Source organism: Triplophysa rosa, linkage group LG1 (assembly GCF_024868665.1).
Source record: "Triplophysa rosa linkage group LG1, Trosa_1v2, whole genome shotgun sequence".
In the NCBI taxonomy this organism is placed as follows: Eukaryota; Metazoa; Chordata; class Actinopteri; order Cypriniformes; family Nemacheilidae; genus Triplophysa; species Triplophysa rosa.
In genome coordinates this window covers 20,223,859-20,248,630 of record NC_079890.1, presented here as the reverse complement: position 1 = coordinate 20,248,630, position 24,772 = coordinate 20,223,859, and the positions used below count along the sequence as shown (strand labels likewise).

Genomic DNA, 24,772 nt, shown 5'->3' with positions numbered 1-24,772 from the left:
GGCGGCAGTTGACCGACCCATAGCGGACTCATGCAGGTGCGTGATGAGGATGAGATTTCTATCGCAGCATCAGATGGCGACTTGCTGGCATCGGACGCTGAAGACTCCCTGGAGCTGCCTGTTTCGGCCATTCTTGCCTGGGCTGCAGTGCGCCGCACCGCTTTCCTCACAACACTCGCGGCTTGACTCCTGGTACCTGGATACGGAGTGTGGTGCCAAACCACGTTCCGCCCCGGTACCTTTTTTCCCAGAGGTGCATGAGGAGCTCACCAAGACCTGGAACGCCCCTTCTCGGAGCGTTCACGTCAAACGAGCTCCATCGCCCTAACTTCCCTTGACATGGGGGCAGCTTAGGGATACGTCCACGTACCCCAAATCGACCGTGCGATCGTGGTACATCTGTGCCCGCAGACCGCCGCCACCTGGAGGGGTCGACCAAGGCTCCCTTCCAAGGCATGTAAGTTTTCTTCGACACTTTTCTTTCTTTCTTTCTTTCTTTCTTTCTTTCTTTCTTTCTTTCTTTCTTTCTTTCTTTCTGCTGTGGGTCAAGCTGCCTACGCTCTTCACACCATGGCTATCCTGCAGGTCCACCAAGCCAAGGCTTTGAAACAGTTGGACGAGGGAAGACACGGCCCAGCTGTCATGCAGGAACTGTGTGCTGGGTCGTACGATGTCCACTCTGGTGGTCCAGGAGAGACACCTATGGCTTAACCTTGCACAGATGTGAGATGCCGAGAAGGTACGCTTTCTCGATGCACGCATCGCGCAAGGTGGGCTGTTTGTTGACACTGTCGAGGATCTTTCACAACAGTTCTCGGCGGTGAAGAAGCAGACGGAGACCATTAAGCACATCTTGCCTCGCTGCGACCCGGCCGCCTTCAGGTCATCGAGGTCCCGGACGGCATCTGCTCCCCAGCAGTCCCGCCCCTCCCACCACGACTTCAATGCCCCCTCCTCAGATGGCCCCCGAGGATGGAGAGCATCGCGGAGGAGAGCATCGAATCCCTGTCAGCAGCCGCCCAGGAAGACATCTGTGAAGCGGCCCTTACAGGGACAGCTCAGGGAGACCCAGGACATCGGGGCATGACTCCAGCCACAACACTGCTGTTGAGTCTCACCGGGACAGTTCCTGCCCCATCCCATCTCATGTCGGGCCCTTTTCAGGGCCGGGTGCCCACTCTGTCTCAGAAAGAGCGTCTTTTCTCCCTGGGTGTTTTCTCAGCATAGTGCAGCCTCAACTCGACGTAGCATCATGCCGATCTCGCAGCCCTCTGCACTCTCCACTCAACGGTGCATCGTGCAGCGAAGACCCCGGCAAGAAGGCAGTTCTGCCAGCCACAGAACCTCCCCCCATGGGGATGATGATGCAGATCGCTCCCCTTGTCCCTCTGCCTGGTGTCTGGGGGCGTGGTTACAGCTCCCCAGCTTGTCACGTTGGCTAGTGAGGATGATCTGTCTCGGCTACGTGATCCAGTTCGCCAGACGCCCGCCCAGGTTTCGGGGCATTCTGTTTACCTCTGTTCAAGGCGAGAATGCTCCTATACTTCGGGCCAAGGTCACCACCCTTCTGGTGAAGGATGCGATCAAGCCCGTTCCTCCAACAGAGACTCGTCCGAGTCACCAGCTGGTGAAATCCCTGCGCGTCACTCACATACTGCGCAACCTCAATCAGACAGCCGACGCGCTGTCTCGACAGGTCATGCTCCGCGGAGAGTGGCGACTCCACCCCGTGCCGTCCAGCTCATTTGGGAGCAGATCGGGCAGGCACAGGTGGACCGTTTGCCTCCCTGGACACCACCCATTGCCCACTTTGGTACTCTCTGACCGAGGCCTCTCTCGGCACGGACACCTTAGTTTCCACTGATGAAGGACCTTCTTTCTCACGGGAAGGGCACAGTCTGGCACCCTAGGCCAGACCTCTGGAACCTCCATGTCTGGCTCTTGGCTCCTGTGCCTCTACTTGGACCGCACGCCGAGCTTCAGAAACTCTGAGCAGCTCTTTTTCTGCTCTGGAGGACAGCAGAAGGGAAGAGCTGTCCCCAACATAAATTGGCGAGGTGAAGGTGAACCCCTATACCTGAGCTAGTGCTCCACACGTAGTGACTCCCCCCTTGGGTCGTCCCGTCTGACGTTTCTTCACTCTTGGTTCCCCTGTTGGTGAACCTGTGACCTCCCCTCGGTGGACTCCACCGCTTCTGTGCACCCCTGGTTGGGGCCCCGCACTACTACTCCCATGAGATCTCCCCACTGGTGTGACCGTGTGGGTATTCCACGTATTACCTCCCTATGGCAGGATGTGGTCTCCATAACATTCCCCCTCAGGCGAGGGTGTAGCATTTCCCAGTGTTCCCTATGGTGTCGGGTGGCTATCTTGTCTCTAGAGTAGGAAGGCCACCGCCTGTATGGCAGTTGGTAAGAGCCTCTCATCATTGACAAACTTGAACTGATGCCTTACTACACCACTGGAGGGTTACAATTTGCATTGTGTCAAGGAGACGTTGTATTCTTCATGCCACAACGCTTCGCCGTCCGCTGCAGTGACCGGGAGATGCCTCTCAGGTTCCTCATCCCAAAAGGTGAATGAATGGGCACGCCATCTTCCTTTTATACCTGTATGCACAGGGCGGAGACTGGCATGCCATGCCATTCACCAAGTTCATTGGCCTTTTAAAAGTACAACCAGAGATGATAGGTTCTCAAGTTCAAATCCCATTCTGTCTCGACTCAAAGTCATCAGGGAACAGAGGTTACAGTCGTAACCGAGATGTTTTCATCTTAAAGGTGCCGTTCCCCGTAATGCCAATTTTCAAACTTTAGTTAGTGTGTAATGTTGCTGTTAGAGCATAAATAATATCTGCAAAATGAAAAGTTCAATGCCAAGCGAGATATTGTCTTTAACAGAATTCACATTTAAAGGACTACAGAGAACGGCTGGAATCGGACTACAGCCCTTAACTTCCCGGGTAAATGATGTCACTACTCCGAGATTTTGAATAACCTCCGCCCAAAGGAATACGCCAAGAAAGGGGCAAGGCCTTCCTTAGAGAAGAGGAAGAGCCACTGGAGTAGTGTTTGGTTATCAGAGATTGTAAACATTTAACTGAGCTACGCGCTTAATTACTTTCACTTTCATCACAGTCCTACAGCTCGTAATAAGAATTTAGCTACACACATTCCAAGATAACCAACGGTCAAATAACAGCTTCTACGACTTTAACATCGGCTGTGAAAGCTGTTCTGTGTAATTCACTGATATTGTGTGTGTGTGTGTGTGTGTGTGTGTGTGTCTGCGCATACCTCTAAAACACTTCTATGAAATGTCCTTTGAAGTCCTGCTTGCAAATGTCTCCTGGTCAATCTGCTTGTTTTATTATCCAATTTAGGTCCAATGTAGAAAGGCAAAACTAACACTTCTGTTATTAGTGTTAATTAATATAACCAGTCTGACGCCAATTGGTCCGGTGTTATTTCCCTCGTCATAGTAGGGAAAAAATTGCGATCTCTAACAAAGATTGACATTTGCACATGCACTAGCAGACCTCCGTTAAATTTCGATCAATCTGATCTGATAATGTTTTTAACCGATGAAGTGAAGTTGACGCCATTGTTACTGTTTATTGCTAAAAAGCCAAAGCTTATGAATACACGTGCACTGAGAGGGGGACCGACCAATCGCAACAGCCTGAGAAGCGGAAGCTCGCTGATATGGTGTGGGTGGGTCATCTTCAAACACACGCTCTAAGCGGGGAACCAATCACGACAGACTTGGTCAGCTTTACCAATCCGATCGTTTTGTGAGAAGAGGGACAGCGGTGAACAAAAGACTTGAAATATGTGAAATGTAAAGCGTTTTTTGAAACTAGAAACATGAACATTTTGTCCTGTAGAGCACATGCCTTTAAACACAGTAGCTGTGAGGCTGGCACTCTAGCTTTGATCTACATAGTTTTTAGCACAGTCCTGTTAACATGTTCAGACCTGTCAACATAAAGCTTTTGCTTCCCCTTCCTGCAGGCACACAGCAAGACATTTTACTGCATATGGGTCTTTCAAATAATTCCTTTGGAAATGGTTTAGATGTAAAGAGTAAAAACAATCAAGTAAACATCAGATCTGTGAACAAAGCTAGTCAGAAGAAAGTCATATTCAGTCAGGATGCCTTGAGGGTGAGTAAAACATGGGGAAATTTTGATTTGCCTTTGAAATATTGCTTTAAGAATACATTAGCATATGGGATTTCATAAGCGTTTAGCTTTGATTATCTTTCAATATTTTGTAAACATTGGCGTTTGAAAAGGTGAGTGGTTATACATTAATATAAAAGTATGCTAAAATAGTGCTAGATATATTGATACAGCCCAGGCCTACTTTTAGCTTAGCATTTACAGAATTATTTGAAATTATCAACAAAGTTACCAAAAAAACACGAACATGATTACATGAACGTGAAAAATATTAACTTTACCACTCCGAGTTGTTGTTGAACATGCCTGCATTTTCCTGAGAAATCTCTGGTGCAATGGCTAACCGGAACTAGTAGGGATAGGCCTACAATGCTTTGCGGAAAGGCGTAAATTAACGGATGTCATTGTGAAAATGGCCTATTATTACGATTACTGTAAGGCTACAGTAGAGGGCAGCATTTAGCCAGCTTCATAGGTCTTGGGACCTAATGCAACAAATTCACAGTATAGCCTAGGGTCCAAAAGTCTGAGGCCACTCATGTAAATGCTTCTATTTGTCTTTTTTTGTATAGATTTTTTAGTATTTGGAAATTTGTGATATTTGGACTGTTTTAGTGACTGTTATGGACCCTGCAAGTTTTATACAAATTCAGCATTTGTACTATAAATACAGTTGCAAACTATGACATGTAGGTGATGTTTCTCATTTTTTAACCACTTTGGATAGCAGTGTCTGCTAAATAATTAAAAGGAATTGTTTTTTATTCAAAACATGAAAATCCATGACGTGCCACTTGGACTGTGATTATGCAGAGTCCCACCATATCATATTGACTCTGTGTGAATGTGTGTATTTGACTGTGTGAAGCAGGGTTTTGTAATGGAACAGTGCCTGAAGGACTCTGTATATTTATTGTTTATTGTTTATAGCGGCATATAAAGCTTGTACAGTATGTGTAGAGTATGAGTAATGTTCATGGGCATTTTAGTAGTTGTAGTCTATGCACTAGATGTATGAGTGTGGATACACATTGGCGTGTGTGTGTGTGGTGGCGGGTCGTGCTGTTGTGTTGTTGCTGGGTGGTGTCGCGGATGTTGTGTGTGTGTTGTGATGTGTGCGTGTGTCTGGAGTAGTAGAGTAGAGTAGTGGAGAGAGAAGAGTGAGGAAATATTGAACCTCTAGCTAAAAGTTCACATGTGGCCCTATAGAGACTTTGTACACTGCTTAGCTGCTGCTTGCTACATACAGAGAAAACATGCTCTACAGCAATACTAATGCAAACTCAACCAATAAATGTCATGAAAACCCTGGAATCAGGTGAGTGCAACCAATAGCATACAAACAAAGATCTCATCACAGCCTTGAGACAAGATTCTATCCTGTTTTATAAAATGACATGATATATATTTGTGAGACGATTATACTCTAAGAGGACATTGAGCAATGGAACAACAGCTTGCAACTAATCGTCAGATATTTCTGAATTTCCTAAGTGAATGCCTAACGAATAGAGAGAATAAAGTTCATGATCTCATTTGTCCCATCCTCAGTGCTGGCCTATAATGCATTCAGAATCGCTGACTTGCCATCTAAAGAGCAATAAATAAATATGAAGTTTACTTAATGAGGTTAATACTAACTAAAACCAAAAAACATTTATATGGATACTAGTGTGTTCAAAAAATACTATGTGGACCAAACTTTAATTGAAAAAATTTAAATATTTACGGTGTAGCAAAGCTCAATAAAACGGAAGGAAGGAGGCGGGAACCGGCGAACATTCAAACACTTTAATCAAAAATAAATAAACAATAAACAGCAGTAAAAACAGGCCGGCAGCCCCTACACGGAACATAAACAAAACTTAACATTTCCGGGCCCGGTCCTCTCTCGTCGGCAGTCCCGTCGCTCGTCCTCTTATGCTCCCGAGCTCCCCCGTGAGGCATGCGGGACCGGTGCGCGTACAGCTGATACTCATTATCACTCACGCCACCGGCCCCACGCTCTCCACTCTCTCCCCTTCCTCGCTACAGCGGGGTTTCAAAACGTCTCGGTTACGTTTGTAACCTCGGTTCCCTGATGGAGGGAACGAGACGTTGTGTCGAACCGACAGATGGGGTTCGTCCTTGAGAACCAATCACTTCCGACTTCTTAGAAAAGGCCAATGAAAATTGGCGAATGAAATTTGCATGCCGGACTCCGCCCCCGGATATCCGGGTATAAAAGGGAGACGGCGTGCCTCATTCATTCACCTTAGTTCTGAGGAGCCTGAGACCTCTCACGACTGCTGCAGTGGACAGCACGTGTTGTGGCAAGAGGACACAACGTCTCGTTCCCTCCATCAGGGAACCGAGGTTACCAAACGGTAACAGAGAAGGTATCTTTTCTCTCGGGTCTCTCGACGTTGTGTCGAACCGACAGATGGGGTTCCAATGGAAAACGCCATAACACTGTGCCCTGTCACAATCTCAACGAAGCGACGGTGACTGGCCTGGGCGTGTCAGCCGTGACGCTACCGCGAAATTGTATCCTACCAGTGGGTAGGTAGGGGGTCCCAGAGCTTTCTTGAAAGGTGGGAAGGCCCCTACCTTCGGCCTCACAGGCGGCGGCCTTGTTCTCTAACAGCGAGAAGCCGCCCGGAACCGTAAGGCCACTGGGTAAGCGCTACTTCCTCAAACGGGGGATGCGCTACAGAGACCACTTCCTACCACAGGGAGGAGACTAGTGGAGATACCAACATGATCTCACCGATGGGGGAGAACTCATGGGAAGAAAGTGCAGACTGAAGGAGTTAACCGCGAGGTGGAGGTCCACCTAAGGAGGTCATGGGTTACCAAGGTGGGAACTAGCATGAGGATACATCAGACGGAACCGCCCTGGTGGGGGGTTGCAACGTCTGGTAGCACTAGGTCCGGTTAGAGCTATGTTGCGAATAACTCAGGTGATACCCGGCCTAAGGGGCAGGGCTGCTCTGCCCAGCCCGCCCACAGGAGGTGCTTGCTAGTGATGGATGGAGTGCCTGTTCTTCACCCAGTGGGGGAAGAAGGGAGGCTAGTAGTACGCTGACCCCCTTAGGGGGGGGCCAGGGCCCTAGCCTGAGTAGTGGTCTTAACCGCCGCAGGGGTTAGGCCACTCAGGATCTCCTCGTTCCGTCCAGGGGCCAGACATGGAGGTTCCAGAGGTCTAGCCCGTGATGCCATAACGTGCCCTTCCCCTGGGAAAGCAGGTCCTTCGTCAGGGGAATCGGCCAGGGGGGAGCTGTCGTCAAGAGCATTAGCTCCGAGAACCAAGTCCGGTTGGGCCAGTATGGCGCAACTATTACACTTGATGCTCCTCTTCCCTGACCTTGCACAGGGTCTGTGCAATGAGGCTCACTGGGGGAAAGACGTACTTCCGCTTGTCCCGCGGCCAGTTGTGCGCTAGAGCCTCCGTGCCGAGGCAGGGAGTACCTTAGCGGCAATGGGTGGTGTCCAGGGAGGCGAAGGGGTCTACCTGAGCCCGCCTTGACTGTCCCCAATGAGCTGGCTACGCGGGGGTGGAGTCGCCACTCTCCGCGAGGCGTCAACTGACGAGAAAGCACATCGGCTGTCTGGTTCAGGTCACCTGGGATATGTGTGGCCCTGCGGACTCCACAGGAGGAGGCGTCAGGCGAGTCGTGTTAGCTGCCATAAGCGAACGCCACCCTGGCGGTTAAAAATGCTACGGCAGTTGTGCAGTCCGACCGGACCAGCACGTGCTTGCTCTGCACGAGAGGTTGTAACCCCTTCAGTGCGGGTAGCACATCCAACAACTCTAGGCAATTTGATATACCTGCGCAGGCGGGGGCCCGTCCATTGCCCCGACACTGCGTGCCCATTGCACACGGCACCCCAACCCTGCAGGGAGGCGTCTGTTGACCCTGACGCGTCTCGCCTGCCCGAGAGGGACCCCCGTCCGTAGAAAAGGTCATTGAAGACCAAGGGGTTAGGGTGCGTCGGCAGAAAAGCGTAATCACCATCCGCCTGCTGCCGGTGTGCCACGCTCTCCAGGGAACTCGACTCTGTAGCCAGTGTTGGAGCGGTCTCATGTGCATCATCCTGAGGGGTATCACCACCGTCGAGGATGCCATGTACCCAGGAGCCTCCTCCCGCTGACTGCTTGAAATATTCCAGGCAGTTCAACACTGACTGAGCGCAGTCGCGCTGTAATGGCAGAATTGAGTTCCATACCAAAAAAGAGTATGCTCTGCACAGAGGAGAGCTTGCTCCTTTTCGGTTGACCTGTGGTCCCAATCGATCTAGGTGCCGAAGCACTAGGTCCCTGTGTGTACATAACAGATCTCACGAGTGTGTCAAATGAGCCAGTCGTCGAGATAGTTTAGTACCCGCACACCTCTCTCCCAGGGGGGAGTGAGGGCGGCTTCCACGATCTTCGTGAAGACTCGTGGGGACAGGGACAGACTGAAGGGGAGGACTCTGTACTAATATGCCTGACCCTCGAAAGCGAACCGTAGGAACGGGCGATGACGAGGGAGAATGAGACATGAGAGTAAGCGTCCTTCAGGTCGATTGCCATGAATCCATCTTGACATCTGACAGATGCCAGGATGCGCTTCTGCGTGAGCATCCTGAATGGCAGCTAGAGTAGGTGCCTGTTCAGGGTACGCAGATCTAGCGACCCCCGCTCTTTTGGGGACGATGAAGTACGGGCTGCCCGTTGAACATCTCGGCTAGAGGGACGAGCGCGATCGCTTCCTCACCAGAGGGGTGGCGACCTCAGCCCGAAGCACGGGGCATCCTTGCCTCTGCTGAGGTTAAGATGATGCCCCGAAACTTGGCGGGCATCCGGGGAGTTGGATCGCGTAGCCGAGACGGACCGTATCCCGTAGTCACCGTGACGGTTTGGGAAGCTCTTGTCAGGCTCCCAGGGACCGACAGGGAGGCTAGGGGTACGTTCTGCTTCATCGACCTCCCGGGGGTGGTTCGATGGCTGGCAGTACAGATCCCTCGCCGTGGGGGGGGACCCCTGGGGAGGAGATCGGCTCTGCAGTTTTACCTGTCTGGCGAAGATGTAGCACAACGCACCATTGAATGAGAGTGCTTAGGCTGATGATTATCCTTGACATTGGGTCTTGCCGCAACATCGAGTTGCCGAACACCGTCGTGTAGAGGGTGAGAGCGGCTGTGATAATACCCAGACGATGATGTGGCACAAAGCACCGTCGATTGAGAGTGCTTAGGCTGCTGATTATCCTCGACATTGGGTCTTGCCGTGACGCAACGTCGATTTGCCGAACACCGTCGTGTAGAGGGTGAGAGTGGCTGTGATAAACGCCCAGAGAGGGACGTATCCACAACATCTGCCCCAGCGTACTGGAAGCAGACATCGTGTCCGTCCCCCTCCTCGATGAGTGTGTTACACCCACGAGAACAGCGGGACATGCCACGCTGGAGAAATTTGCTCTTTTAGAGAAAAAAACTCGAACACTTCTGGAACCGCCGAGACGCCCAGGGGAAGTCGCTGCAGGAAGGGACAGTCCGCTGCACCACGTCGTAGAGCCGGCAGTCTTGTAGCGAAGTCTGTTGATCATGAGCGAAGGCTCCGAAGAACAAAAGGTGAATGAATGAGGCACGCCGTCTCCCTTTTATACCCGGATATCCGGGGGCAGAGTCCGGCATGCAAATTTCATTTGCCAATTTTCATTGGCCTTTTCTAAGAAGTCGGAAGTGATTGGTTCTCAAGGACGAACCCCATCTGTCGGTTCGACACAACGTCGAGAGACCGACAGAAAGGGAACATTGTTTTGGTTATGTTGTACTGACATTTGTTAAGAGAGAAAAAAAATCAGAGGACATAAGAGGATGTAACGAGAATAATTAAACTGATTGTGTTCTGGTTCATAGTGTCTGCATTAAAAAATAAGAGTGATTGAAAGAAAAAGTGTGTGAGAGAAAGAGTCAGAAAAGCAGAAATATGAAGCTCCATATAATACTCAAACTAGAAAAGGGATTTTAACATACTTGATATTCGTTAGAAAGTGCTCTCAGTATATTATCATAGTTTTACTGCATGATTAAAACCAAATCCTTACATGATTAAGACCTTACCTATGTTTGTTAAGCTTGATTTATGGCCACTGTTTACAAACGTGTTGCATTGAATAGTGTGTTTAAGTCATTTTTAATGTGTATTATTTATATTATACTGTATTTATATTATTTATATATACTTTATATTTTTATATCTCTGTATTTGACAAGGGTATATGTCTTCAATTAAATGTGTAAATTATTTTGCCCTGTAGGTCATGGAGCTCACAAAGAAGACAGTCCCTTCCTCAGCAGTTCAGACTCAGCATCTAAACGAAATGACTACTATGACAAAAACCTGGCCTTGTTTGAGGTTTGCATTTTTGCAATTAGTTATTGTTTATTGTCTTACTGTAAATGTAAAATATAATATTATTCCAAAAGCTTCATCAATACTTTATTAATTAGGGCTGTGCAAAAATATCGATACATGTAACTATCACAACTTTTTTTTTTTCGATAGTGTATCGATAGTGATACCTCTACTATCGATATTTTTTAGACTTCGCAAGTCATGACACAAGTCACTTGGCTACTGCAGTGCATTAGACAAAAAGTTTATTAAGAAAAGTAACAATGACATTTATTGTGCTTTCATGGATGTGAAACCAGCACATTTACAGCACGGATGAACCAGAGTTTTTATACTGCCCATGTTCATTGTTTTAACTGTAATGCACCACAACATCCAAGTGACTTGCGTGAGCCACCTTATTCCCCTGTGCTACCCAATTGAGGGGCGCAAACCACAGTTTGAGAACCCAAACCTCTGATCTAAAGGTCCATGCACCACTCTGCAGAGGTAAGGGATGTTTTTACACTTATCCTTACAGAAAACCCCTGGTGGTGCATATCATGTTGTATTTCTAGCTCTACTTTTTACATTTTCTATTGCAATATATCGCAAATGTGTATCGTATCGAAATACATAGCAATATATTGTATCGTGACCCATCTATCGTGATATGTATCGTATCGGGAGGCACTTGCCAATACACAGCCCTAGTATTAATGTACAGTAATAAAACAGATTTTCCAAAATTTCCATAACTGATAGGCCTAATTCAAATAAAAAAGGTGTGGTATGTTCTGAAATGTCTTTCTTTAGGAAGAGTTGGACATCCGGCCAAAAGTCTCTTCTCTCCTTAGCCGACTGGTCAGTTACACAAACGTTACTCAGGGTGTCAAAGAACACGAGGAGGCAGAGAGTGCAGATGCATCTACAAGAAAACTCCCTCAAGTAAGAAATGTCACACCTTTTTATTAAGTCGTATTTTATCACTGTATTTGTATCCATCTATCCATTTCATAAACCCACATACCCTCTGTAGTGGGGAGAACTGTATTTTAACTTTATTCAAAAAGATTTGGCTGTTTTTTAATTGCTTATGACAACATTTTGATAAGATTACTTTTTGTACATACTGACAACCTTGATGAAGTTGTATGCACTCACATCTAGCGAATGCTGGTTTGGTCCATTGTGCCCCAATCATCAGTCATTTATCAATGTGTAAAATATTTTTTTCACGATAAATGCAAAAATTACTCTTCACCTTTTTTTTTTTTACTATTTTTTCCCTAGTCTCCAAATATGGGCACACTGATGGGAGTGTACCTGCCATGTCTGCAGAACATATTTGGTGTGATTCTCTTTCTGCGCCTCACCTGGATAGTGGGAACAGCAGGTGTCGCCCAATCCCTTCTCATCGTTCTCATGTGCTGCTCGTGTGTGAGTTGTTGCTGATGCCTTCTCATAAACAAACCATCTTACGGTGATCATGGCCAATTTGCCAATATTTTTTAGTTTTGCAGACATCCCACCCTTCCCAGAACTTCCGGGAAACTCTCGCATATTTCTAGCGGCTGCCTGATTAAATTCCACAGATTAAGTATGCCGGAAATCGTTATTTCCCGTTAATCGTTAAGTAAACCAGTGTTAGGATTTATATATGGGCTCTAAATTTACTGACAGAGTGAGCGACCAAACGTAGCAAGAGAGTGTCAGAGAGCGTATCTTGATTGGTTTCTTTTTCTGCTAACCGACCAATTCATTTTGGGGGGCGTGGTTTACAATCGCTCTCTCTTTTTACCGTCATTCAGCGCTATGACAGGCCCTGCGTTCCAACTGGGATATATCGCCCTCCGAAGAGCCCTTCGGAGTGACAACAATCATGGCTGCCATACTGAAGGGTCGTCCAAAGCGAAGTGCTAATAACTGGCCACTTCAAAGGGCCCCTGGCGCGGGATGATAACGCAGAAGGGCACTTCAAGAAACAGTTGTTTGGTCCCCTACACCCTTTAACCCTTCAAAGCTCTCACTCCGGAGGGTAAACCATTCTAAGGGCTTAGGGGGCATAGGGATGAGCCCTTCGAAATGGAATGATAGGATTTCCAAAAAAGACAAAATGCTACATAGGGTTGATTACATTATAATAAAATGAACATGCTTATATCAAATAATGACAGTTGTGCTTAATCCACATCCACTTTTCGACTGTCTGTGGTGGGTTAGAGTATTGTAAAATATGAGGTGAGTTTGATGAGGTGAGTGTTGGGGGCGCCATAACGTTACACTGTTCCCTCCCGAAAATGAGTTTTTGCAGGTTGGGATGTCTAGCTTTGTTTTTAAACTAGATTTAAGATGTGAGAATTGTCTTAGACTGATTATGTGACGCTTCACATAAATTATTCGTTCACAGAAACACATAATTTATTATAAAACATTTGCATTAATCTGACCTGTTTAACATTGCCAATTTAAAGACATATTTAGTTGTCAGCCTACATTTCGAATGCTTGTAATAAACGAGTCCTCTGATATTACATAAATCAAACAGAATACATTTATACTGTCCCATGTACCATCTAATGTATTTGATCTACTGCAAAAAGGTATAAGCTAAAATTAAAGGAAGTTACAGGTATTAATGAAAGAAGACATTGCTGGATTTGTCACAGCTGTGTTGATTGATTAGATGTCTTTTTTTAGTGTAGCATTGCACATTTCAGATACAGACACAGATACAGACTTTTCTTTCTCTCTCCCCCTTCTGGATATTATTATCAATATAACTTTTATAATGGTCAAATTGACTTTTTTTAACAGACAATGTTAACTGCAATATCGATGAGTGCCATAGCCACCAATGGTGTAGTCCCAGGTAATGAAATGTTTTATTATCATACTCCTTACTCGCTTATCATACTCGCTCTTTTATGCATTATAAAATTGTACAAATCTATGACAACAGTATAATAGTATTAATCTGACTGATATTACTTAGGGCTATTTAAATGCAATACTTTTAACTGTTGTAGAGATATATCTATCACCCAAATTCTATTTTTAGTGTCCTTAACTCATGTGTTGCAGAAATAGATTTTGTATTTGATGATGATCAGGTTGATCACTGCTATTATTTCAGAAATTGTTTTGCCATTGTTTATATTTTTTATTGGCAGCTGGTGGAGCGTATTTCATGATATCTCGCTCTCTGGGCCCTGAGTTTGGTGGTGCAGTTGGTCTTTGTTTTTATTTGGGCACAACCTTTGCAGCTGCCATGTACATACTGGGAGCAATTGAAATATTTCTGGTCAGTCATTTGTCATTATGTCAGCAATCTGTTATTTATCTTCATACATTGATGCATTCATGCAGATAATATGTCTATTTATAGAAGCAACTATAGTGATCATTAAACTATGGGCCCTTTCAAAAACAAGCCCTGACAATAATCGTTAATTCACTTTTTCATTCACAGAAATATCTGATTCCTCAAGCTGCCATATTCCATCCCCCAGGGGGCAGTGCAATGCTGAATAATATGCGGGTGTATGGCACAATTTGTTTGAGCCTCATGGCTGTGGTTGTTTTTGTGGGGGTCAAGTATGTCAACAAGTTTGCCTCTCTCTTCCTGGCCTGTGTCATAATCTCCATCGTTTCCATCTATGCCGGAGCTGTAAAATCTATCTTCTACCCTCCTGACTTTTCGTAAGCCTTTTTTAAACATATATATCGCCCATAAGACCAATAAATAAATGTAATATTTAAAAAAAATTAAGGAATGTGCTCCTAATGTGCTAAATAACAAAGGAATGTGTGTTAAGTTTAGGATATAATACATATATTGTAATATGTCTCTATTACGTAAAGCTATAAATTCATGCTCAAAAGTGAATGAGCTGAGGTGAACTTGAGATGCAGAATGAGTATACATTATACACAGATAAGTATCACTAAAATAAATTTTCATTCTGTATGTCTAGGGTCTGCATGCTAGGAAACCGGACTTTGGTTCGGCATCACTTTGATGTTTGTGCCAAGACAGTGGTTGTTGGTAATGACACTGTTCCCAGCAACCTGTGGAAGAATTTCTGCAGCTCTGAAAACTCCAGCACAGTTCACTGTGATGAATACTTTCTGCAGAACAATGTTACAGAGATACATGGCATTCCTGGGTTGTCCAGTGGCATCATCACAGGTAGAAACACACAGTTGTCTGGTGGACAACATGTCAATTACGGCATGTCATAAACAAGCTGATACTAAATTCCTAGTTAATTCCGGATATGATATAAAGTTGTGGTTATGTCCAAGTTCCTATCTGAGCGTGAGTACTTTGTGTATTGTAGACAACATGTGGGGGGAATACATGGAGAAAGGACAGATTCTAGAGAAAGCGAGTCTTTCCTCTGTTGATGTCCATGGCTCCATGGAGAGTGTTGGCTTCTATGTGACTGCTGACATTGCCACTTCCTTTACACTCCTAGTGGGAATATTTTTTCCTTCTGCTACAGGTAAAACCTGTCTGTCCACTTTGGTCCCAGAAAACCCATTTATGTGCCCAGGCTACTGTATATAGTCTATAAATTATTTTTTATTTGGATTCAATTCTATTTCTCTGTGTTTATGGGACAGGCATTATGGCTGGATCGAACAGATCTGGAGATCTAAGAGATGCCCAGAAATCTATACCTATAGGGACAATTCTGGCCATTACAACCACCTCTCTTGTCTGTATCCTGTATTGGTATTGCTTCAGTTGTTTTTTAAATCAGTTATCATAAAAGTTATTCTTTATTCAGTACTATGTCCATAAAAAATCCTTGACTAATTTACTGTAAAAGATTTCAGCTCTGTGGTTTTGTTTGGGGCCTGCATTGAGGGTGTGGTGCTCAGAGATAAGTATGTCATCTAAAGTTCAGTACACATACACTTTATTATTATTTTATTTTTGTAATAAAAAAAACATATAATGAGTCTTGTTTGTTCTTGTGGTATCTTTTAGATTTGGAGAAGCAGTCAGTAAAAACATGGTAGTTGGTACACTGTCTTGGCCCTCTCCATGGGTCATTGTGATTGGCTCCTTCTTCTCCACAGTGGGTGCAGGACTTCAGTCCCTGACAGGAGCCCCCCGCCTTCTGCAAGCCATTGCTAAGGATAACATCATTCCTTTCCTTAGAGTAAGAGTCGTACAGATCTCCAATCACGAAATAGCTAAATTACATTAGTTACAATTTTCTGTTTTCATTTTATTAATTGCAGTATTTATATACACAAATGAAATAGGAGCATTTTTGTTATTTAGCTAGTATGTAATATAAAGTTACATTTTACACCTTACACCCTTCACTGACCTAGTTAAATAGAATTTGAATGAGATGAAAATGTTTGTATTCTGAGTTCCTGGTTAATGTACATCGTTTTCTGAAATGTCAAACCACACAAGCGGTATGGGTCACAAGCTGTAAATATAGGAATTTGCATGCCCATATGTAAAATGTTTTTCCTAAAATGTAAATATGTGATGTTCAAAGCTGACTGCTTCCTGTCTAATGTGTCTACATGCGTGTTTGCAAACACAGGTGTTTGGACATGGTAAAGCTAACGGAGAGCCAACATGGGCTCTGTTACTGACAGGACTCATAGCAGAACTCGGCATCCTCATTGCTTCACTCGATATGGTTGCTCCTATTCTCTCCATGTGAGCATTGTTAACACACAACAGATATAGATATGCTCATTTAAATTATTTAAAAATGTAGTTGTCACCACATAGATAATATATAGATAATATAGATAGTTACTTACAGTATATAAATAATTTTATGGTACAATTTTATTGCCACCTTCACCTTGTATTCAGTCTCCTCTCTTTTACATTCTGACTGCAGTATACAGTACATTTCAAACATTAGTTTAATTTAGTATCCAGTTTGTGGTTTCTGAAATGTCATTATATGTATCATCTTTAAATTAGTTAAATGGAAATATGCTTGTTCACCTAACAGGTTTTTCCTGATGTGTTATCTTTTTGTAAATTTGGCGTGCGCAGTACAAACTCTTTTAAGAACACCAAACTGGAGGCCAAGGTTTAAATACTATCACTGGTAAGTGTGCATTTAGATCTTTACTTGAATGTACAGTTGTACCGTTATTACACTTGGTTTATGTGCAAGTTACCCTTACCTAATAAATTTGTTTATTTTGCGATAGACTGTGTTCAATAATATCAATGAAATGTATGTTTTAAAACAAAAGATGAGAAAAATTATTACCAAGGCCATCTTTTGGGGCGTGAAATATTATTAGTGAGCAAGCTATTATTTTCTGACGGTCTATCTCTGATTCTCTTTCTCGCAGGGCTCTGTCTTTTCTGGGCATGAGTACGTGTTTATCACTTATGTTCATCTCCTCATGGTACTATGCCATTGTGGCCATGGGCATTGCTGGTATGATCTACAAGTACATTGAATATCAGGGGTAAGTGATTCCCATTTAAATCCATTTAACTGTCACACATCACAGTGTAGAATGTGCACTTCAACGCTGATCAGATGTGTTTAATTTGATCATTTTTACTGTCTTTATCTCTCAATCAGAGCAGAGAAGGAGTGGGGAGATGGGATCCGTGGGTTGTCTCTTAGTGCGGCACGCTATGCTCTCCTCCGCCTGGAAGCTGGGCCACCCCACACTAAAAACTGGAGGTTTGTCTTTCCAAAAGAGAGCTTGCGTTTTACTCAGACCAACAATGCGTCTATTTCCAATGATAAAACACATATTTAGAAATTATTTGCATTAAATAAATATATGAAGCTTAAGAAGCCAGACGATATTGTTTGAACTAGTGTACTTAATGTTTGCACTGACAGTAATGTCAGTAATGTCACACATCAGGGCCGTAGCTAGAGAATTCTATTACAAAATAGATGTAATCAGTCTGTTATCAAAAACTGAAGTCAACATTACATTTTATAAGAATGCGTTAATGTAAATAAATAAATAGACCACTTAAATGTTTCTAAAGTCTTAATGTTTGATGAATATGGTATTGCATAATATATAATTAAATTAAGCCACTAAATGTATCAATGTATCTATAAAAAAGCCCCACAAAATAAATCGTGCTGGCTGAGCCATTTTTAAATAAAAAAAATCTATTTTGATTCTTCTAGATGTTTTCTAGAATACTATTGTATATAGTATAATGTTGTACTTATACTATACTATACCATCACTATGATATACTAATAGTAACTAATACAGATTATGCTACAAGTGTACTACTGTTTTCTTATGTGTGGGTCATAATTTGTTCAAATTAACCGGAGTTTTATTTTGGCTGGCCGTTGCAAAGACATTTGAGTTTCAGCGTAGCTTGCCTTTTCTCAAAGGAAACAGTGAAATGCGTGCGAGTAAACTCTCAGAGCAGATCGGAGATGTTCATGAGTTTACGTCTTTATAGTAAGACCCAGACACTGACAACTGCATGAGCATCACACATGTAGTTACACATCCGCGTTATTATGTTTTACCCCTGGATAATGCAAATCCATCTCCGTTTCACATCGCAGGAATTATAGAGCTACCTTTTAAGGAACGTCTTGATAGATTGGGATACAGCAATTCTCTGAGTACCTTCCTCCTTTTTATGACATTTCAGATTTTTGCCGTTACATTTTCAGTCACTCATTCTCCTGCTCTATAATTTCATCAAAGCATACTTCAGCTGAGCTGCCTGCTGCCTCAACTCTGATTGGTTTTGTTCACGAGCTAGGTGTCTGACTTTCAGATTAAACCATTAACCATTTTTGGGCAGGGGGAATCAGAATTATTTAGAAAAACGTTTTCGCCAAATTGCATGCTTTTGTGGATTTCATTAAAATCCCATGTATACAAGAAATGATTAGTGCGTCTCTCCAGTCATCGGGTCCGAGCCCTTTCTTTCTTTCATACCGGAAAGAGAAATGATTAGTGCGTCTCTCGAGTCATCTGGTCCGAGCCCTTTCTTTCTTTCATACCGGAAAGAGAAATGATTAGTTCGTCTCTCGAGTCATCGGGTCCGAGCCCTTTCGTTCTTTCATACCGGAAAGAGAAATGATTAGTGCGTCTCTCGAGTCATCGGGTCCGAGGTATGTGTGCTATCAGGGTACAGACAAGGCGTATGACGCACAGAACGGAGCAGCTGTTGCTAAATAAACCAAAAGCCATAAATCTGACAAAGCGGTACACATTTCCATATGTTTGTCATCTCTAAATGAACATATTAACGTTTCTATGCATTTAAAATGTCTTAACTGTTTCCCTGAAGTGAGTTTTTAACCGCAATTTCTGTTCCTTTTTTAAACACGATACATTTGCAGATGTACAAACATACTGTAGGCTAAAATATCTAATCATAAAATTTCATCAGTAGGCTACCGAACATTTATTTTATTTATCGTTTACTTACATGTGCTTTGGAAGGATTAACTGTTTTTACCATGGTAAATCGCTGTAATGACCTTGCTTCATTGATATGTAAATATTATTTTGCTTTTATGAATTGTAAATTATTATGATGGTGTCTGTGACATAAAATAAACACATCTGTACTTATTACATTGTTTGAGTAGCCGTTTTGTGAATATTATAATGATACCCGCGTCCACCGCGCCAGGCTCAGTTTTACACTGCGGTCAAGCCAGCCGCGGTTTGAAAATACACGGTCAAGCCAGCCGCCGTTTAGGTTCAGATGCGCGCTTATTCAGTGGTTTACGGTACATTACAGGAACACCGCTTGTAAAGCTTTATTTAAATGTAGATGATCCGCGTCTCTTGTCAATAACATATTTCTTGTTTTACGTTTAGAATATCTCGTTTTTGTCGTAATTTATGCAGGTTTTTTTCTCCGAATGTTTGCATTATGATTGCTGTAACGTTATATTGTGAAACCAATGTCTCTGTCTGTATCTTAAATATGTATTATTTAATGCCTTCTACACCTTTGTCCTGCAAATAAAACTGTTTATGCAGTTTGCAATTACAGTACCCATGGATTTGAACAGATTTAATTACAGTATGTTTTTTGAAAGCATTTTGTTTGAAAAATATTATTCCAATATAATTGACTATACAAACATTATTTCTCATAAGTAGAAAAATATGATGGTGGGTTTAAGTAGGAGCCATACCCCACTATATGCACACAATATGGATTTATTTCACTAACATTTTGGAGAAATACAATGTTTTCTACTTCAAATGCCTATAGAAACTATATTTCTAATAAGTAGAAAAAAACTGATGGTGGGTTTCTATAGGGGCAATCCCACTCTATATGCACACCATATATGGACTTATTTTACTGTGGCGTTTTGGAGAAATACACATTTTTCCACTTCAATTGCATATAGAAACTATATTTCTAATAAGTAGAAAAAAACTGATGGTGGGTTTCTATAGGGGCCATCCCACACTATAATGCACACCATATATGGACTTATTTTACTGTAGCATTTTGGAGAAATACACATTTTTCAACTTTGAAAGCCTATAGAAACATTTTTTTCTAATAAGTAGAAAAAACTGATGATGGATTTCTGTAGAGGCCATCCCACACTATATGCAACACCATATATGGACTTATTTTACTGTAGCATTTTGGAGAAATTACATGTTTTCTACTTCAAATGCCTATAGAAATTATTTCTAATAAGTAGAAAAAAACTGATGGTGGGTTTCTATAGGGGCTAATCCCACTCTATATGCACACCATATATGGACTTATTTTTACTGTGGCGTTTTGGACGAAATACACATTTTCCACTTCAAATTGCCATATAGAAACTATATTCTAATAAGTAGAAAAACACTGATGGTGGGTTTCTATAGAGGGCCATCCCACACTATAATGCACACCATATATGGACTTATTTTACTGTAGCATTTTGGAGAAATACACATTTTTCAACTTAAAGCCTATAGAAACATTATTTCTAATAAGTAGAAAAAACTGATGATGGGATTTCTATAGAGGCCATCCCCACACTATATGCACACCATATATGGACTTATTTTAACTGTAGCGTTTAGGAGAAATACACATTCTTCAATTGCAAATGCCTATAGAAACATTATTTCTAATAAGTAGAAAAAACTGATGATGAATTTCTGTGGGGCCATACCCACACTATATGCACACCATATATGGACTTATTTTACTTGTAGCGTTTTGGAGAAATACACATTTCTCCACTTCAAATGCCTATAGAAACATTATTTCTAATAAGTAGAAAAAACTGATGATGATTTCTGTAGGGGCCATCCCACACTATATGCACACCTCAAGAGGACGGGGAGTAACCTCTCCCCCTCCACACTGGGAATGTATGTAGCCGCTACGGCCGCTCATATGACCCAAGTGCTGGGTTAGCCTCTGGGACAGCAGAGCCGTCGGCCCCTTAGCGGAGCCTACTCCGGGTTGCCGCTCTTTCATCAGTCTTGATAAAGACGGCTTTCCGCATGGCGCTCACCTCCAAGAGGGTAGGGGATCTAGCAAGCACCCTCCGTGTCCACAGATTGCCTAGAACTCGGGCCGGGATTCTCACGTTATCTTGAGACCCGCCCCGGCTACGTGCCCAAGAGTTCCCACCACTCTCCCGAGAGACCAGGTGGTGAACCTGCAGCGCTCCCCACCGGGGAGGAAGACCCAACCTATCCGTGTGTGTCCAGTACGCGCACGGTCGCCTCTACTGGGNTCGGACCCGATGACTCGAGAGACACACTAATCATTTCTCTTTCCGGTATGAAAGAACGAAAGGACTCGGACCCGATGACTCGAGAGACGAACTAATCATTTCTCTTTCCGGTATGAAAGAACGAAAGGACTCGGACCCGATGACTCGAGAGACACACTAATCATTTCTCTTTCCGGTATGAAAGAACAAAAGGCTCGGACCCGATGACTCGAGAGACGAACTAATCATTTCTCTTTCCGGTATGAAAGAACGAAAGGACTCGGACCCGATGACTCGAGAGACGCACTAATCATTTCTCTTTCCGGTATGAAAGAACAAAGGACTCGGACCCGATGACTCGAGAGACGAACTAATCATTTCTCTTTCCGGTATGAAAGAACAAAGGACTCGGACCCGATGACTCGAGAGACGCACTAATCATTTCTCTTTCCGGTATGAAAGAACAAAAGGGCTCGGACCCGATGACTCGAGAGACGAACTAATCATTTCTCTTTCCGGTATGAGAGAACGAAAGGACTCGGACCCGATGACTCGAGAGACGCACTAATCATTTCTCTTTCCGGTATGAAAGAACGAAAGGAATCTGGTTTACGTCTATTTGACGTCTGCATTTACATCTGCAAGACATCTACAATACATGGTTTGCTCATCTGCAATACGTCTCAGAGATGTCTGCTGTCAGACATCATATAGACATCTAGAAGATGTCTGTAAGATGTTTATGATTTAGAATGGATGTAAAGCTGCTCTTTCTAAGATGTTTAGCAGATGTTTTTACGCAGCAGATCTCCAGATCTTTAGCAGACGTATTACAGACGTTCAGACGTCTCTGAGACGTATTGCAGATGTAAATGCAGACGTCAAATAGACGTAAGCCAGATGGATTGTGCTATCTGGGTACGAGCCAGCGTCGTCTTTGCACATGTGTACAATTTACTACTTTGGTTTTTAATCTGATCAAGTGTTTACATGTCCTATCAAGCGGATTACAAACGGTATAAACCACCCCTTACAATCCGACTGAAATTTCAATCGCTTGGGCATTTTAAATCTAATTGACGTGTTTACATGGTGCGTTTTCACGCGGATTGGATTTTTAATCGGATTACAGTGGTCCATGTAAACGCAGCTACTGTCGGGGTTTATTTCCGCGATAACCCCCGCTGCCTGTACATTATCCCTTACGAAAAGTACAGCATTTACACTTTGCTTTACACTTCTTGGCAAATGTATCAAATGCTGGCGGGGAAAGAGTTAAAAAACTTTCCTACATTACAATTGCTGGTATAATTTTATGATGCGACTCTGTAGTTTGAATTTAATCAAAGCACATTGATATAAATTATAATCCCCAGCGTTCTAAAACAGAGCTGTACTATATAACATTAATGAGATAAGGGATTATTGCACACTAGACTGAATTATATTTTAGCATAAACAGTTTCGACCTGCTCCAATACATTTAATTATGCATTTCATGGTGTGTGCATATTTATATATTTTGTGTACTATTAATGTATTTTTGCCTTGAATTACCTTGAATTTGTCCAGTAAACCCTCAGCTGTGGAATGGCCTAGGAACTCAGAACCACACAGTAGTGGGTACAAATGTACGATCCCGTTTCATCCGTTGTCCAGTATCTGACGTGGAGGTCTAGTTTTTTTTTTGTGTGGTTTTGTTCATGCTTTCGTCGAACATAACGACGAACATTCAATTCATCATTATCTTTTGTGATCAGTTGTCTTTTTACAAACGGTGCAATACCAAACCTGGCTATGTATGCCATTTTGTCTCTGCCATAGGTGAATGTCTTTACAGGCACTAAACCAGGAAAAATTGCTAGTGATGGGTCGTGCATGAACGATTCGTTCTTTTTGAACATTTTGTGTTGACCGCGCATGTGCAACATTGTACCAGAAACAGTAATGAAGTTCGTCTCTCGAGTCATCGGGTCCGAGTCCTTTCGTTCTTTTATACCGGAAAGAGAAATGATTAGTTCATCTCTCGAGTCATCGGGTCCGAGTCCTTATACCGGAAAGAGAAATGATTAGTTCGTCTCTCGAGTCATCGGGTCCGAGTCCTTTCGTTCTTTTATACCGGAAAGAGAAATGATTAGTTCGTCTCTCGAGTCATCGGGTCTGAGCCCTTTTGTTCTTTTGTCAAATGGTAGCTCCGCAGGCAAACCTGCAGCCTGTACCCCCAGCCAACATTGGTATGTGGGCCCCATATGGGTTATATCTGGGCGACATGGGCTCCCCATGGGCATGGGATAAAAAAGGGCAAAATATATGGGCCCCATGTGGGATTATGTGGGATGCAATTATTTTATACCGTAGATCAAGATGAGCTGTCTAAAATCATTAGATCATCTAAATCAACAACATGCATCCTAGACCCTATACCTACAAATCTACTGAAAGAGATGCTCCCAGAACTTATAGATCCTCTTCTTGGTATTATTAACTCATCTCTGACATTAGGACATGTGCCTAAAGCATATAAGGTGGCTGTTATAAGGCCCCTTGTCAAAAAACCCCAACTCGACCCTAGAGAACTAAGGAACTACAGGCCTATATCGAATCTACCTTTCATATCTAAAGTTCTGGAAAAAGTAGTTTCAACTCAATTATGCTCCTTCCTCCAAAGGAATGACATCAATGAAGAATTCCAGTCTGGATTTAGAGCATGTCACAGTACAGAGACTGCTTTGATCAGAGTTACAAATGATCTGCTATTGGCGTCTGACCGAGGTTGTATCTCGTTATTGGTGCTGCTAGACCTTAGTGCTGCATTCGATACCATTGACCACAGCACACTCCTACATAGACTCGAAAATTATGTCGGCATTAAGGGAATAGCTTTGAAATGGTTTAAATCTTATTTATCCGACCGTTTTCAATTTGTAGCAATAAACAATGAGGTGTCACGCAAATCGCAAGTCCAGTACGGTGTACCACAGGGCTCAGTCTTAGGGCCTCTGCTCTTCGCATTATACATGCTACCTCTAGGAGATATAATAAAGCGACACGGAGTTAGCTTTCACTGTTATGCTGATGATACTCAACTTTATATTTCCTCGAAGCCTCATGAAACACAGCAGTTCCATCGAATAATGGAATGCATAGTCGATATAAAAAACTGGATGAGTAACAACTTTTTATTACTGAACTCGGACAAAACGGAAGTGTTACTTATTGGACCGAAAACTGCTATAAGTAACAACCAAGAATACTGTTTAACTATTGACGGATGTTCCATAAAACCCTCGTCGTCAGCAAAGAATCTTGGCGTTCTATTCGATAGTAATCTGTCATTTGAGAGCCACGTCGCCAACACCTGTAAAATTGCGTTTTTCCATTTTAAGAATATATCTAAACTACGTCATATGCTGTCAATCTCAGATGCAGAGAAGTTAATTCATGCATTCATGACATCAAGACTAGATTACTGTAATGCACTGTTAGGTGGTTGCCCTGCAGGCTTATTACAAAAACTC

At 43.2% G+C, this 24,772-nt stretch overlaps 1 protein-coding gene across 1 annotated transcript in view; it reads left to right on the top strand.

Moving 5' to 3' along the window:
• The window catches only part of slc12a4 (solute carrier family 12 member 4), a 47,359-nt gene that overhangs the window by 5,483 nt on the left and 17,104 nt on the right, over positions 1-24,772 (top strand). Inside the window, exons 2-16 of the mRNA XM_057346624.1 lie at positions 10,469-10,566; positions 11,362-11,493; positions 11,839-11,985; positions 13,363-13,417; positions 13,719-13,849; positions 14,018-14,247; positions 14,523-14,737; positions 14,889-15,053; positions 15,175-15,273; positions 15,384-15,441; positions 15,545-15,719; positions 16,122-16,240; positions 16,548-16,646; positions 16,900-17,019; positions 17,139-17,243. Of these exons, the coding sequence (XP_057202607.1) occupies positions 10,469-10,566; positions 11,362-11,493; positions 11,839-11,985; positions 13,363-13,417; positions 13,719-13,849; positions 14,018-14,247; positions 14,523-14,737; positions 14,889-15,053; positions 15,175-15,273; positions 15,384-15,441; positions 15,545-15,719; positions 16,122-16,240; positions 16,548-16,646; positions 16,900-17,019; positions 17,139-17,243 (1,948 nt within the window). The remainder of the gene's footprint in view (positions 1-10,468; positions 10,567-11,361; positions 11,494-11,838; positions 11,986-13,362; positions 13,418-13,718; positions 13,850-14,017; positions 14,248-14,522; positions 14,738-14,888; positions 15,054-15,174; positions 15,274-15,383; positions 15,442-15,544; positions 15,720-16,121; positions 16,241-16,547; positions 16,647-16,899; positions 17,020-17,138; positions 17,244-24,772) is intronic.